Source organism: Oryzias latipes, chromosome 4 (genome assembly GCF_053564925.1).
Source record: "Oryzias latipes strain Hd-rR chromosome 4, Olatipes_Hd-rR_3.1".
In the NCBI taxonomy this organism is placed as follows: Eukaryota; Metazoa; Chordata; class Actinopteri; order Beloniformes; family Adrianichthyidae; genus Oryzias; species Oryzias latipes.
The window spans coordinates 19,110,414-19,124,737 of NC_136240.1; the positions used below are offsets into that span (position 1 = coordinate 19,110,414).

The 14,324-nt window shown below is 55.7% G+C and overlaps 2 protein-coding genes across 6 annotated transcripts; both read right to left on the reverse strand.

Annotated features, from left to right (window-relative positions):
* Positions 1–8,694: 8,694 nt before the first annotated feature.
* LOC144991886 (uncharacterized) lies at positions 8,695–10,553 on the reverse strand. 3 transcript variants are annotated; one of them, XM_078946013.1, is made up of 5 exons: positions 10,284–10,553; positions 9,860–10,168; positions 9,457–9,771; positions 9,101–9,382; positions 8,695–8,907 (listed from the first exon to the last, which is right to left on the reverse strand). In XM_078946013.1, exons 1-5 carry the CDS (start codon positions 10,345–10,347, stop codon positions 8,756–8,758), a joined length of 1,122 nt encoding a protein of 373 aa, XP_078802139.1. In that variant the 5' UTR covers positions 10,348–10,553; the 3' UTR covers positions 8,695–8,755. The 3 variants fall into 3 exon arrangements, with proteins under 3 accessions (XP_078802139.1, XP_078802140.1, XP_078802138.1); XM_078946014.1 differs by lacking the exon at positions 10,284–10,553 and having other exon boundaries at positions 9,860–9,947; positions 10,043–10,226; XM_078946012.1 differs by having other exon boundaries at positions 9,860–10,387.
* A 505-nt stretch (positions 10,554–11,058) lies between these two features.
* Positions 11,059–12,848, reverse strand: LOC144991887 (uncharacterized). 3 transcript variants are annotated; one of them, XM_078946018.1, is made up of 5 exons: positions 12,625–12,848; positions 12,137–12,439; positions 11,830–12,066; positions 11,471–11,740; positions 11,059–11,327 (listed from the first exon to the last, which is right to left on the reverse strand). In XM_078946018.1, the coding sequence occupies exons 1-5, from the start codon at positions 12,686–12,688 to the stop codon at positions 11,203–11,205; spliced, it is 999 nt and encodes a 332-aa protein (XP_078802144.1). In that variant the 5' UTR covers positions 12,689–12,848; the 3' UTR covers positions 11,059–11,202. The 3 variants fall into 3 exon arrangements, with proteins under 3 accessions (XP_078802144.1, XP_078802141.1, XP_078802143.1); XM_078946015.1 differs by having other exon boundaries at positions 11,059–11,740; XM_078946017.1 differs by having other exon boundaries at positions 11,059–11,740; positions 12,137–12,647.
* Between the last annotated feature and the right edge of the window lie 1,476 nt (positions 12,849–14,324).

Here is a 14,324-nt window from a genome sequence, read left to right on the forward strand (position 1 = left end):
CACCACGGCGCCTTCCTTTGCGTCCAGTATCATAGCTCCCAAACTCCACATGTCTACGGCGCACGTGTACTCCGCGGCGTTCCCGCGGACAAACAACTCCGGAGCCCTGTAGGGCTCCGTCACCACGCAAAGGCTCATGCGTCGGGAGTACTGTCTGGCTAGGCCCATGTCGCCCACCTTCACCGTCAGATCTTCCTCGAGAAGCACGTTACTCGGAACCAGGTCCCTGTGTAAGATGTTCAGTCCGTGCATGTACTCCAGGGCGTTCGCCGTCTGAAGCGAGAAGCTGGCCACGAAGCTGAGCGGAGCCGGTGGCTGGCGGTGAATAGCTTTGGTCAGCTCGAAGGGCACGTGAGGCATGAGCATCGCCACCCGATCTTCGTCCATGAAACAGTCCAGGAGCTGTATTATGTTGGGATGACCTTTCAGCGCTGTCAGGCAGGACAACTCTCTCACAGTCGCGTCCTCTATAACGTCTGCCTGCTTGTGACATTTGAGGGCATATTCTTGGCCGTTTCTCACATCTCGCACCCTGTAGACAACTCCGTAGGTGCCTTGCCCGATCACTGGTCGCACTGGGTCTTTGTAGTACTTCTCCATGCGGGAGCAAAAGAAAAACAAGAAAAGGATCAAACGGGCTCCTGAGGAACGTCTCCTCGTTCCCAATGCCTTAAAGTGCGTGTCTAAGAAGCGTCCTCTCGTCCACACCGGTTGTTTCAGTGTCTGACACTGGCCCTCCAGACTTTAAAGCACTCTGAGGGCAAAGCCCCCGGAGGCTGTCAGAAAACAACCACCGGGTCACATCCCAAGGTGCGTGCACAAGAGTGCAGTTCCGACCGCAAAAACAAAGAGTCCAAGTGCCGGTCCTACAAGGTCATGGCACTTCGTGGCTTCAGGTGAAGGGAAAAAGTCAGCGAAGTCATCCTGGTCATGAAGAAAGCGTTAAAAAAAGAACAGAAAGAGGAACAGAAAAAAAAAAAGCAAAACATGAAGACAAATTGTTTCATAACAGCGATAGCATGAAGTTCAACCCCCTAGAGTACAGGCCACTCACCCAACACATCTCTTCCAGCCAGCCTCTGTGCTCTGTGAGCAAGTACGAGGCGATCGCCTCTGACACTGTGTCAGCCAAGAGGGAGCCAGGGCTGCCACTGAACCTGTCCTGATGTTGGCACACCGCGGCCCCCAAACATATCAGACTGACCACACGGCCCCAGTTGATGATCCCGTCCTCGAAAAGGCTTTTCGCGACGTTGACCATCGCGGCATCGGGAAATGAATCACCTAGATCTGAAACCATCTCTAAAGTGGGACACCGGACAAGGAGAGATCACGCTGAGCGTACAGATAACTCTGAAAAAACAGATCTGTTTGTGCTGCTCACCTGTGTATTTCGGTCTGTGAACCTCCAGCACTTCACACACAGCTCTCGTCATAGCATTTACAGCTTCCCGACAACGCGGCCTTTCGACTTCAAAGTCTTGGCGTCGTCCAACGAAGTGCCCCAGAACACCTTTGATCAAAATTCTAATTTCCTCATCCATGCTGAGCTCTGCTCCTCAAATCGCAAAGCCCGACGATTTTCTCTTTGAGCACAGAGGGGGGTAAATAAAAAGCTGTATGAGGAGAAAACCAAACAAACAACAAAGCTACAAGCAAGCCTAGGTGACTTTGAATTCAACCTAGGTGACTGTGATATTTCATTTTCATCACTGTCCGTGCACAAAGGCTCTCTCTGTAGGCTCCGTGTCACTGGGACTCCCTGAATTCAGTGTACACAGGGATCGGCGGTCGTACTCTGACTATCGGTCGGAGTCACTGAGCGACGGTCGGAGTCACTGAACGGCGGTCAGAGTCACTGAGCGGCGGTCGGATGTTCTGAGCAGCGGTCGGACTCCCTGCGCGACGGTCGGACACTGTGAAAGGCCGGCGGACACTGCAAAGAGCAGTCGGATTGTTTGTCTCATGACTGGCCTCCGTGCAAGTTGCTTGCGAGTGTGTGTGCAGTGGTGGTGAGCAGATTTCTCCACCCTATCCCTCCTAGCCTAAGGGTTGGGCCTGTGTGCAGTGGTGGTGAGCAGATTTCTCCGCCCTATCCCTCCGAGCCTCAGGGTTGGGCTGTTCAAAGCATCGAGGAGGTGGGAAACCCCAACTGGGAGGATGTAAGTGGCCTTCGAACCTCCCCTCTAAGAGCTAGAGAGAGCGCAAGGATCAGGGTTGGGCTGTTCAAAGCATCGAGGAGGTGGGAAACCCCAACTGGGAGGATATAAGTGGCCTTCGAACCTCCCCTCTAAGAGCTAGAGAGAGCGCAAGGATCTCGCAGGACTTAGGCTGAATTCACCAGAGTGGATTAGGAGAGCTGTTGCTGCTGTTTCCACTTTGTCCGTACGCGCATTCAACAGGTCTTGCTTTCGAAATGGCTACGGTATCGGCGACTGAGGCGGCCGCGTCTACAAATCAAACCTTCGTCGTTTCCAGCAGCCCTCCGTGGTACTTCGATACTGTGGACCACGACGAGGTCTTCACGTGCTCGCACCCACGTGGCGTTTTCGATGCAGTGGTAAGCATGATGACCCAAAAGGAACGGCGCCTGAGCAACGAAGAGCACCTGCGTTACAGGCCGAGGGTTCTGAACAAGATGATCAGAGACGCGGTCATAGCGGACTCTGGTAGGATACCCCAGCGTCCCTCTCGATCTCTCCTGCTCGCCCTTATGGACCTGGTGGACCTTCTGGGAGGCAGCGACTTCGGATCCATCGTCACTTCGGACAGAGCCGGCCTCAAGCAAGTGTTGCTGACGTGCGGAAATTACACGGCGTACTACCTCCCCGCCGAGGAGCTGAGGGGAAAGGATCGGACGGTGGTGCCCGTGGTGACGCAGCACTCGACGAAGGAGAACCTGCTGCGTTACGACCCCGCGAGGTCCATGGTCGGGACCTACATGACAGACATCCCCGGAAACGACGGCGAAAGCAAGGGGTCTTACTTCGTGCAAGAGGTCCTGTTCGCCCCGACCCTGGACAGCCTGAAGCTGCTGAGGAAGGTCGCGGGCCACGCGTTCGACTTTTGGGACATGTCGCTGGAGATGCCCACGCACGTGGAGGCGCTCTGTCCGTCCTTCCAGCAGATTCAGCCTTGTCAACTGCTGATATCGAACACACCCGGGTCCCCCGGCAGGGATCAGAGCAGCCAGGCTGCGTTGGCCTCTCACCTGGAAGATGTGGAGCCGATGTGCTGCGCGCCAGAAGTTAGCCACGCATGGGAGTCCTCGAGCGACAGGAAGAACGAGGGGGACGCCGGCGTTGACTGTTTCGGGGAGGACGCAGTGAAATGCGACCTGAGTCGTTTCACGTACAAAGCCAGCGAACCCCGCATGGTGTACTTCAGGTCAGGAGGGAAAGCGTCAGATGGGAGGCGAAGCAACCTGGTGCCGACGGTGGCCGTGAGAGCGGAGCAGAGACACTTGCCCACGCTGTACGTGTCCACCACGCTCCGGTTCTACAGGCTCTTGAAACGCAGCTGCGTGAAAGGCAACGGAGAGCTCGCGAGCTGCTGGAACGAGACGCTCCAGGAGATGGCCCGGGAGACGTATCTGTCGGGGCAGCTCACGTTCCAAGAAATCAACCAATGGGCGCTGTCTGCGTTCACCAAGCGCGTCGATCCGAACGGGTGGTGCGACCGCATACCCAGACACGTGGAGAGCAAGTTGGCGGACCCCAGGATGATCGAAATCGCTGAACTCGCCATCACGTTCATGAACGCCAAGATCCCAGGCGCATTCGCCGTGGCCGAGCTGCTGCACAGTCCACTTGGGAAGCTGCAGAGGTACTGCGAGTTCCTTAGCAGGTACGCCTCGGACGCTACGTTCAGAAAAAGCGAGCGGGATAGGTTCGCTGCCTCGGTCATGGAGCTGATCAGGAAGGAGTGCGGTTCGCTCGCTCGGCAGTTGCGCTGCTACAGCCAAAACCGGAAAGACGCCGATCCCGAGACGGCCCGCCGAGCGAAAGCCTGCGCCGAAATGGTGGACAGAGAGCCCTGGGAAGTGAACAAGATCCAGAAAGACTGGTACACCATGTGCAAACGCGACCAGTGCAACAAGGAAGACAAGGAAGCGCAAGCCCACGCCAAGGAGGTGAACGCGGCCGCCAAAGTGGCGTTCCTGAAGCTCAAAGTTTACTGCAGCAAGCTCAAGAAACTGGGGATCAACGCAGCCCGCTTTGACGGTGACATGGGCGGCAGAAATCCCGCTTGCGGAGAGCCGGTCGAGCCAGGCGAGGGATGTAGACAGCCCCCGAACGACCGCTCGGAGCTTTTCAACCCCATCCCAGAGCCCGTCCCGGTTTCGACATGGATGAAAAACTTGTCCGTGTTGCTCCTGAGCTACCCTTGGTTGCACGACTCCTTGGGGTACCAGAGAGAGGCCGTGTGCAAGCTCCTGAACCTGGACAGCGCTCTCCTCGGCGAGGCGAACAGGGAACTCTTGAGAGAATGGGTGGCGTACAACCAGGGCACGGTCAACGAGCTCCGCAGGCGCGGCATCAAGGATCGCCTGAGCCGAGCGTTGATCCAATGCTTGGAGTCCCAATCCACGCAGAGGTGGAACGACAAGGTGGCCCGGTCCTTCGCGGCACTCCAGCGCAAGGCGGCGTCCAGGCGGGTTCCCCGAAGGCACCTCTCCCCGCCGCCGCCAGTCAAGAAGCCCGAGAGGAGTTGCCGCCAGACCGTCGGCAGAGCTCGACGTCGGTTGTCCCCCTGGGCCGAGAGCGTCCGAGCCTCGCGGTCTCCGGCGACCAAGAGGAGAAAGGTCGGGCGCCGCCAGAGAAACAGTTTTTTACTGAGCGAAGCCGAGGAAGACAACGGCCTGGAACCTCTCAGCTCCGAAAGCGAGGAAGAGCCGGAGTATTTGAGCGACAGGGACACGGAGAGCTCTTCGGATTGCGACAAAAGCTCAGACGACTACGATCGCAGCGACAGTTTCATAGACGACGCATCGTCGTCCAGCGAAGAAGACATCGAGGCGGGAGAGGACAACGTCGCCAGGGCCAAGAGACGCGAGGACGGAGTTGACCGTCCGTACTGCGTGTCGCGACCTTCCTCGCCCAGTAGCGCGTACAGACAAAGAGCTGGCGAGGAAGCGGGCTCCAAGGCCAGGTGGAACGAGGACGGGGTCGGCCGTCCGTATTGCGGGTCGCAGCCGTCCTCGCCCTCGTGCAAAAGCGACCGGCGGGGCTACAAGCGCGCACTCAGCTCGGACAGCTCGGAGACGGAAGGCCCATGGGCGATGCGAGTCTCCGCGAGGCCGAAAGGCAGAGGGTCGAAGTCGAGACCCTCGGTCGAGCGGGAAAAGAGGCCGGGGCTCGAAACCGCGCTCACGCGGCGACAACGCAACGACACCGAAGACCACTCCAAGACTTACTCCAGCGGCCGCAAAGACGTAAGACGCCCAGAGAGAGGGCTGCAAAAATCAGCCTCCGGGAAACCGCTGCGTTTCTCTGGCGAGAAAGGCAGAGAGGCCGACGGTCGAGGTTCGAAAAGGTCCGGCGCTCGGATCGCTCGTTCGCGCTCCTCCAGTTCGGAGAGTCGAGGGTCCGCGTCTGAAGGCAGCGGTTGGGAATCCGAAGGGGCCGACCTTTCTGACAAATCGACCGCAGGCCTCCGTTCACGCAGGGAGCGTGAGGCCAGGAGCTCCCTGAAGTCGACGGACCTGGGCAGGCGGTGCCAAACCGTCAGGTCTCGCGGCGAAAGGCGAGAGACCGACGGTCGAATTGTGACGTCGCCGGCAAAACCAAAGCCGATCACGCCGGTTAAACTGAGCTGTTCGCCGGGCAGCTCGGAAGCGAGCGACCCGCAGAGAAAGAGGAGCGCGGAGCGCGCGGGGTCTCACGCCGAGCACCCGCAGCTCACAGAGGACCCAGAGCCCACAGAGAACAGAGAGCCTGGAGCCGATTTGCTCGCAGGAGGGTTCGGAGAGGGACCCGGTCGCCTCTGCACAGATGGCAAGGACGAGCGCAAGGCGTCTCAGCGGCGGCTCTCGCAAGACGAAAGCGATGGAGAGGGAAGCGCCCCGTACACGGTGTGGATGTAGAAAAGGTCGAGGAGTGGCTAGTTCGAGCGGTGGGGGCGGACGAAGAAGACGAACCCGACTCGACCTCTTCGACCTCTCCGTTGCACTCCTGTCTTCAGCCAACCTTCGGACAGAACGCATTGGAGTCACGGTGGACAAAACTGGGGCTCTCGTTTGGGACATTAGTTCGATGCGACCGCAGACTGTCTGGTGCACCGCTTCTACATCCGTGGGATCTGTGTAATTATGTGTGATGAAATAAAAATCAAAGTAAGACGCTTTGCTTTGAGTGTTCTTTCTTTTTTTTTTCTTGTGCGGTCTCACGGTAAAACTCTGCAGCTCCGATAAGCGTAGAACGTCACACTGCGTTGCAGCAACGCGGAAAATGCCTCGAGGAATACCAGAGTATACCTCTCCGCTTTTACATTTATTTTTCTAAACATAACCTTTTCTGATCTAACTCTTCTTAGCACAGAAAATGAAAATTAAAAAAAAATGAAGCAAACAAAATACAGACATCATTCGGAGTCTACACGAGGGTCTTTATTGTCACAATGATCAAATGAACACAGTCATGGGTTTGCATCACCCTATGGCGCACTGGCAGAAAGACACATCGTGAATAAGCCTACGCCCAGGCGGGAGCTTGTCTCCTGTTTCCACTTCGCGTTCTCCAGATCCAGAGAGCCGTGCAAACAGTCAGAGCCGTGACACCGATGGATATCATGACAAACAGTCCTCCTGAGAAGACTGAAAGAGAGCGGGGATAGAAACAGTCAACAAATGGGTCCAAAAACCAAATTAAAATATTGTTTGTTTTTTTTAAAAAAAAAATACCACTCGCCTCGCTTAACTTTCACGGTCGCTTTCTTGCTGCTTTCGCCAGAGACTACGGTGCAGACGTAAAAAAAAGCCTGCGTCCTCGGGCGACAGTAACAAGGAGCTGCGGATGTCGTAGAGCAGCTGCGAGGTCCGCCAGACGGCGGTCGTGGCGCTCAGATTCCTGCCCGACGGAGGCTCGGTGGACCAGGTCAGCTCGGGTTCCGGGTAGATCCCCACCGAACTGCACACGGCGGTGTCACCCACCTGCTCCAGGTGGACTTCGGTGACCGGAGCTGCTTTGAAACGAAGACAGAGCTCAGCTCAACCTGTTTTCTTCTAGGCCCAAGCGGCCCCCTCGAAAGGGACCGCCGGCCCCTCTCACCTTCAGCATCCCTCGTCGCATCATTGTCTCTTTCGTGAGTGGCCTGGGTGTCGTCCAATGTCCACCTGGATGGAGGACGCTCCGTTGGCCGGGTCAGATCGGGTTCCGGATTGATCCCCTCATAACTGTAATTGAAGGCGTAGTCTGGGTCGTAATAGATGTCGTAGTACACCACCTCCTCGCTGACTTTTAGTGTGAGCGGTGAACAAAAACAAAAAAGAACTTTTAGTCAACGTCACGATACTGCATCTCAACCCGTAGTGTGGAATTCGCCATCCCCTGTTTTCGCTTTGCTCTAGCCGCGTTGCGCTGACTGTTTGGGTTATGACGATCGCGCTCGTACTCGGAACAATGTCAGCAAGCTTACAGAGCACTCACCCTCCACGCTCTGGGTCCGCGCGACAGTCAGAAGTAGCCACGGTAAGAATGGGAGCCCTGTCATGGTTTAGCTGCTCAGATGGCCGAGGCCCGATCGAGTAGGGTTGGGGTCGCGGAGTCTGCTGCGGGAGACGCAGAAGGACCTTTCGACCGTCGTCGCTCGCCGTCTGCTTCACTTTCGTCCGAAGGGACGCTCGCAGAGCCCGGTGAAGCAGCAGCAGACGTTCGTTGATTGAGGCAAACACTATTCCACTTTGCACCACTCGATCACACCCGAAGACCGTTCCGACACGTCACGCAGAATTCCCCGAAGGCAGGTCACAAAGTCGGGTTACCCGGTGTCTTTTATAAATGGCAGAGGGGCGACAAGCTCACACCGTTGGAGGCAGACGAAGAAGACTCAACCCCTTTAACCTTTCCGTTGCACTCCTCTGTCTTCTATCTCCCTTCAGGCAGGGCCTATGGAGTCCCGGCGACCAGGGCCCTCGAAGACTCTCCGCTCGCACGGCGCACAGAGCTCTCGCATGATGACCTATTTGGAAGAGCTGGCCGACCACGTTGAAGTGCCTCGCTCGGGGGAGGCCTCCTCATCGAGTGGAAACCGAGACGTCGGGCTTGTGAGCGTCTACTCGCATCGTGGGCGTGCTGACGACGGGGCGAAGCGGACGAAGACCGAAAGCTTGTGCTTACGCTTCCACACTCCCTCGGTTGACGAGAGCACAGACTCTGACCTGTGCTCCGCCTCGACTGCTGTAGTGCCCGATGCAGCATCTCAGTGTGATCACGTGTGATGAGATACAAAATAAAATCATGTCAGACGTTTGCCCTGTGTCTCTTTTCCTTGTCTGCACCGTCTGAAGCGATCGGCGCGTCGGGTTTGCGCTCGGAGGACCCGAGTGACCTCAAGCAGAATCATTGGGGCCCTGCTACGCGTAGCCACATTGTTCAAAGTGCCTCATAGCATTTTCTTGTCCTTTATATAGTTTTTGTCCTAACCACACTTTTTCAGCACTGAAAAGGATAATAACGAAAACAAAACAGAGACATCTTTCAGAGGTGGACTCGATGGTCTTTATTGTAACGGTGATCAAATGAACACACACATGGGTTTATGTCTTATGAAGTAAGTCACTGAGGTTGATAGATGCAGGAGCCAATCCCCTTTTCATCTTTCGTCGCATCCTCCAGACGATCGCGCAAATCGCGAGAGCAGCGAGACCGATGGGGATAAGGACAAACAAAACACGATTTCGAAGTCGGCCTGAGAAGAACAAGGGAGATGTTCCGTTAAACCGAGAGTTGATGGTGTCCATCAGCTTTTGCAAATAATAAATTCAATTGTTAAAAATAAATAAATAAGAGCACCACTCACGTAACTGATATTAAATGCAAATGTTAAAGATAAATAAATAAATAAATAAATAAATAAATAAATGAATAAGAGCACCACTCACAAAACTGAATTTTCACTGTCGCTTTTTTGCTGTTTATGCCAGAGGCTACGGCGCAGCTGTAAACCAAGCCAGCGTCCTCAGGAGACAGTTCCACGGTGCTGCGGATGTCATAGAGCATCCGTGAGGTCCGTCGTACGGCGGTAGTGGCGTTCAGAGTCCTGCCCGACGGAGGCTGGGTGGACCAAGTCAGCTCGGGTTCCGGGTAGATGCCCTCCGAAATGCACACAACGGTGTTGTCAACCTGCTCCAGACGGACTTTGGTGACCGGAGATGCTGCAGAAACTAAAAGAAGAAAGAAACAAACAAATTTAAAAAAAAAAAATTGAAATAAATAAAAAATGGAAAGCCTCTCTCACCTTCCACCTCCCTCGACGCTTTATCGTCTCCTTTGCCAGTGGCCTGGGTTTCGTTGGGGTCCACGTCGACAACCTCGGTCGGTCGAACCCGGGAGTCGCTGATTGCGTGGACAGTCTGCGTGGACTGCTGGGGGGTGGTCATGGTGTGTGTCCGAGGAGGAGGCGTCGGGCTGGCCAGACTCGGATCCCGGCTGGACCCCTCTTCCCCGGCTGCGCCGCCGCCGTTCGACCAGCCAGGTGGAGGAGGAGGCGTCGGGCGGGCCAGACTCGGATCCCGGTCGAACCCCTCTTTGGCGTGACCGTCGGTGACAGGAGCTGCCGCGAGACAAAACTCGGACTTAGGGCCGCGTCTTCGCTTAACGGTCACAGGGGTTGACTTAATCACAACACTTGCGACTCTTACCTTGCACCATTACTTTGACGTTTCTGGTATGCCCATTTCTCGAGCTGACAACGACACAACGGTATGATCCCTGGTCTTGAAGCTGCACCTTTGACAGCAATATTGAAGCATTTCCTTCAAAGATCTGATCCTCGAACAAGGAGGTTCTGTTGTTGACATTCCCCCTGTCAGGGTTTGTTATACCATATGTGAGGAAGGGAACTATCTCTGGATCCTTAAACCAGCGCACTGTTATGGAGCCCTCCCTCGGAACACTGCAGGGTAAGATGCAGGTTTCCATGACGAGGCAGGTAACGTCGGTGTCTGTAACTACATGACAGCGGCTTAAGAAAAAAAAAACAAGAAAAACAAAACCCCACACATTTTCACAAAGATTCATCAAAGTTTCACCATCTGCCTTCCACAACACAACGAGTTCACTCACCCTCAGCTCTCAGTGTCCACGCGAGAGTCAGAAGGATCCACGGTCCCAATAGGAACCCTCTCATGGTTTATCCGCTCTGATGACTGAGGCCAGATAGAGTACGGTTGGGGTCGAGGGAGTCGGCGGTGGGAGACACAGAAGGACCTTTCGACCGTCGTCGCTCGCTGTCCGCTTCGCTTTCGTCCGAGGGGGCGCTGAAGTTTAATGGGAGCTCGGGGAGCCTGGTAAAACCGTAGCAGATGGTGGTGATTCAGTCAAACACTGCATTCACGGCGGAGTTATAAGGGCTTCGTTCGACCCGCCCAAATCCGTTCCGACGCTAGATGGGGAATTCCCTGAAGGCAGGTCAGGAAAGTGCGAGTTCGGGGCGCATCCGAGTTTCTCGAGCTACATATTCCAGAGAACTCGTAAGGCGAGAATCGAAAGGGCATGCTCATACAGTGAAGGCCGCTCGATTCAATGGCTGAACCTCTCTGCCATCTTTGTCTGTCTTCTATCTACTTTCACACGTAATCGTGTGAGATGATACACAAAGTAAAATCTAGTCAGACGTTTAACCTGGGTTTCCTTTCTTTTGTTTTTTGCGCAGTGTGAAGCGATGGGCTCGGAGGACCCTACCGACCTCGTGGTGAAACCCCGTTAAGCGTAGGACGGTCACCCTGGGTTGCCGCAAAGCGCTCGAAGGCTCATGGAGCATGCCCCATCCTTTTTATTTTTTCGTAACCACACTTTCTCATTACTGAAAAAGCAAAAAGAAAAACAAAATACAGACATCTTTCAGAGGTGGACTCTAGGGTCTTTATTGTTACGGCAATCAAACGAACACACACAAGGGTTCACGTAGCAAAAGTAAGCCTGTGAAGTTGGAACAATGCATGAGCAGGCAGATTGGAAAGGTCCGTCGCCGAGAGTCCCACGGTCAGGCGGGAGCGCATCTCCTGGTTCTCCCTAGCATGCTCCATATCCCGAGAGCCAGGCAAATTGCGAGAGCCGCGACACCGACGGGGATCAGGACATAGATCGTCAGAACTTTTCGGAGTCTGCCTGAGGAAAACGAAAAGAAATAAGCCGTGAAAGCGAGAACAGATTGAGGATAGTGACGCCTCTGGCGTTCGTGCATAATCTGAAGTCCAACAGTAGGTGCAAAAAAAAAGAAACTAAACAAATGAACCACTTGCTTCGCACACCTTCCACCATCAAAGTTGCTTTCTTGCTGTGCTTGCCAGAGGTTACAACGCAGCTGTAAACCATGACAGCGTCCTCGTGCGACAGTAACAAGGAGCTGCGGATGTCGTAGAGCAGCAGCGAGGTCCGCCAGACGGCGGTCGTGGCGTTCAGAGCCCCACCGGACGGAGGCTCGGTGGACCAGGTTAGCTCGGGTTTCGGGTAGATCCCTTTCGAGCAGCAGACGACAGTGTCGTCCACCTCCTCCATGCGGACTTCGAGGACCGGAGCCGCTGCGAGAAACGAATCCTGGGCTCAGCGCAACCCGTTTGCTTGGCGGGCCAAGCGTTCCCTCTCGACAGTGACCGTCGGCCCCTCTCACCTTCAGCCTCTTTCGTCGCCCCATCGTCTCGTTCGGGAGTCGCCGCTGTGCGGTCACGGTCCGCGTCGACGTTCTCTGTTGTTGGACCGTGGTAGCCGCCCTTGTTGGGAAACGGCTGCGTGGACCACCGGGGGGTGATCGCGGCGTTCAAAGTCCTGCTGGCCGTAGTGGGCTCCGTCGACCGAACCGGTTCGCGTTCCCGGCTGATCCCCTCCGAACTGTCGAGGACCGGAGCCGCTGCGAGACAAACTAGAATTTAGAGCCGCATTTTCGCTAAACGGTCACCTAAGTCACTCACCGCTCTTACCTTGCACGTTGACGTTGACATAAGTGTATCGCTCATTCTTACGGGTTGTAACGTAGCAGGTGTATCTTCCCTGATCGTGAAGCTGCACCCAGGACAACCGTAGTGAGGCATTACCTTTAGAGACCTGATCCGAGAACAAGAAACCTCTGCCCTTGACATTCCTGAACTGAGGGTTCGCGTTGTAATATGAAAGAAAGGGGGTGCCCTCGTTATCCTTAATCCAGTGCACTATCGGATTGTCTCCTCTCTGAAAACTGCAGGGTAAGATGCAGGTTTCCATGATGAGACAGGTGATGTTGGTGTCTGTAACAACGTGACAGCGACACAAGAAAGAAAGCAGAAAAAACATTTAGCCGGCAACCCTCCCGAGCCCCTCTTCGACTTTGTAACCTGACTACACAGACTCATCGAATCGAGCCTCTCAAAACACAGGCTCATCGATCGTACTCGTGCTAGGAACAGTATCAGCAAGCCTACAGAGGACTCACCCGCTGCGCTCAAGGTCCATGTGAGAGTCAGAAGTAGCCACGGTCTGAATGGGAGACCTCTCATGGTTTATTCTGACGGGATACACGAAAGTATCTGTCAGCAGTCCGAAAGGGAACGCGAGATTTTAATAAGAACTGGCGGGCCCTAGTACCACTGGAGCCAACGGACGGTTACACTACCGTACCCCGTACCCCCGGTGGAGCGAGCGCACAGTTTATCTCACCTCTGAAAATAAAGGAGAACCAGACACCTGAACACAATACATTTTATTTTCACTCAACGATACAACAAAAAAAAACAATGTGTAGGTCCCTCGAAGGACACCTGAAAACAATCAAACAAACGTGAAAAAGTCAAGTAAAAGTACAGAAACAAAGCCAGCCGAAGCAGATCTCAGTGTAGCGTAGCCGTGTCTCTGGGACATTCATCGACACACATACATGAGCATGTACGCTGCACCTTGGCGGGGGCCTCCGATCGAAGGGCTCCTCACTAGCACCGCAGGTGAGTGGAGACGATGAGGGGCGAAAGTCTGGCAAAGAGGTCGACCAGCGAGCTCTCGGAGGCGCCGTTACCGCACAGGCGTACGAGCGCGATGACGATCCTGTAATACACTTTGGTGAGTTCGGGCACGGGGCTCCGTGCTGCGTGTTTGGAGATCATTACGACGGGGGCCCATTTCAATAGACCCAAGGCGACCCGAGGGTCTGCGTCGTGAGTGTAGCACCTGCCGTCTCGGGACAGCTGCACTCTGTCGGGGCTCAGTAGGTCGACCCCCGCGACGTCGCGCAGCCCGGCCCTGCTCAGGTCCACGGTTAGCGGGGCTCTCGTGCAGTTGAACGCGACCACTTCGACCTTGTGGCTCTCGAACACTCTGACCTTCAGTCTCAGCGTCAGGTTTCGTATCAGGGAAGAAAGCGACTTGGAATCAGATGGAGGCCCCGGCAACGTCTGTTTTCCCCTTCGCGGCGGAGGGTTGCCGAACACCAGCAGGCCGAGCCCGCGGCCCGACTCGTATTTCGTCCCCGTGAGGCTCGGCTCGGCCCGCCACGTGGACCTCTCGGCCGTGTACTCCTCGAACGCGAAGTAGGCGCTGTCCAGGGTGAGCCTGCTGGGTACAACGGCTCTCCCCCGGCCCGCTCTCTCACTCAGGATCCCCAGGGCCCCGCTGAGGATCCCGACGGGGTCCCTTGAGGAGAGGAGGCTTATCGAATTCGCCTCGCGAAAGCCGCATCTGCCCAAAACCTCGATACAGAGCGTGAGCAGGCCCTCGTTTCGCGCCCCGAAAAAAGGACCACCGCGACCAAAGTGCTTGGCGAGGTAAGCCACCGGGTCGATCAGCGCGCAGCCTCGGCAGATCAGCAAGTCGTCCAGATTTAACGCGCGCGTGGGGAGCTTCTCTGCCTCCAAGGCCTGGTGAAGTGTCAGGAGCACCTGAGCGGCGAAGGCGTCAGCTGAGAAAGGCGCCTTCTCGAGAGTCCACTCGGATGCTTTCTTGCAGTCAGCGAACATGGGAGCGTACTGGAACACCACAACGCCGTCGCAGCTCTCCGAGCTCCTGCACAGGCCTCGGATCGGGCCCGCGAACAAGTCCGGTCGCTGCTCCGTGACAGCAATCGAGAGCTCGACGACGTGCTCTATGAACCTCTCGGCGTCCTCCGGAGATGCCTGGGTGAGGATGGCCATCTTTGTGTCGACC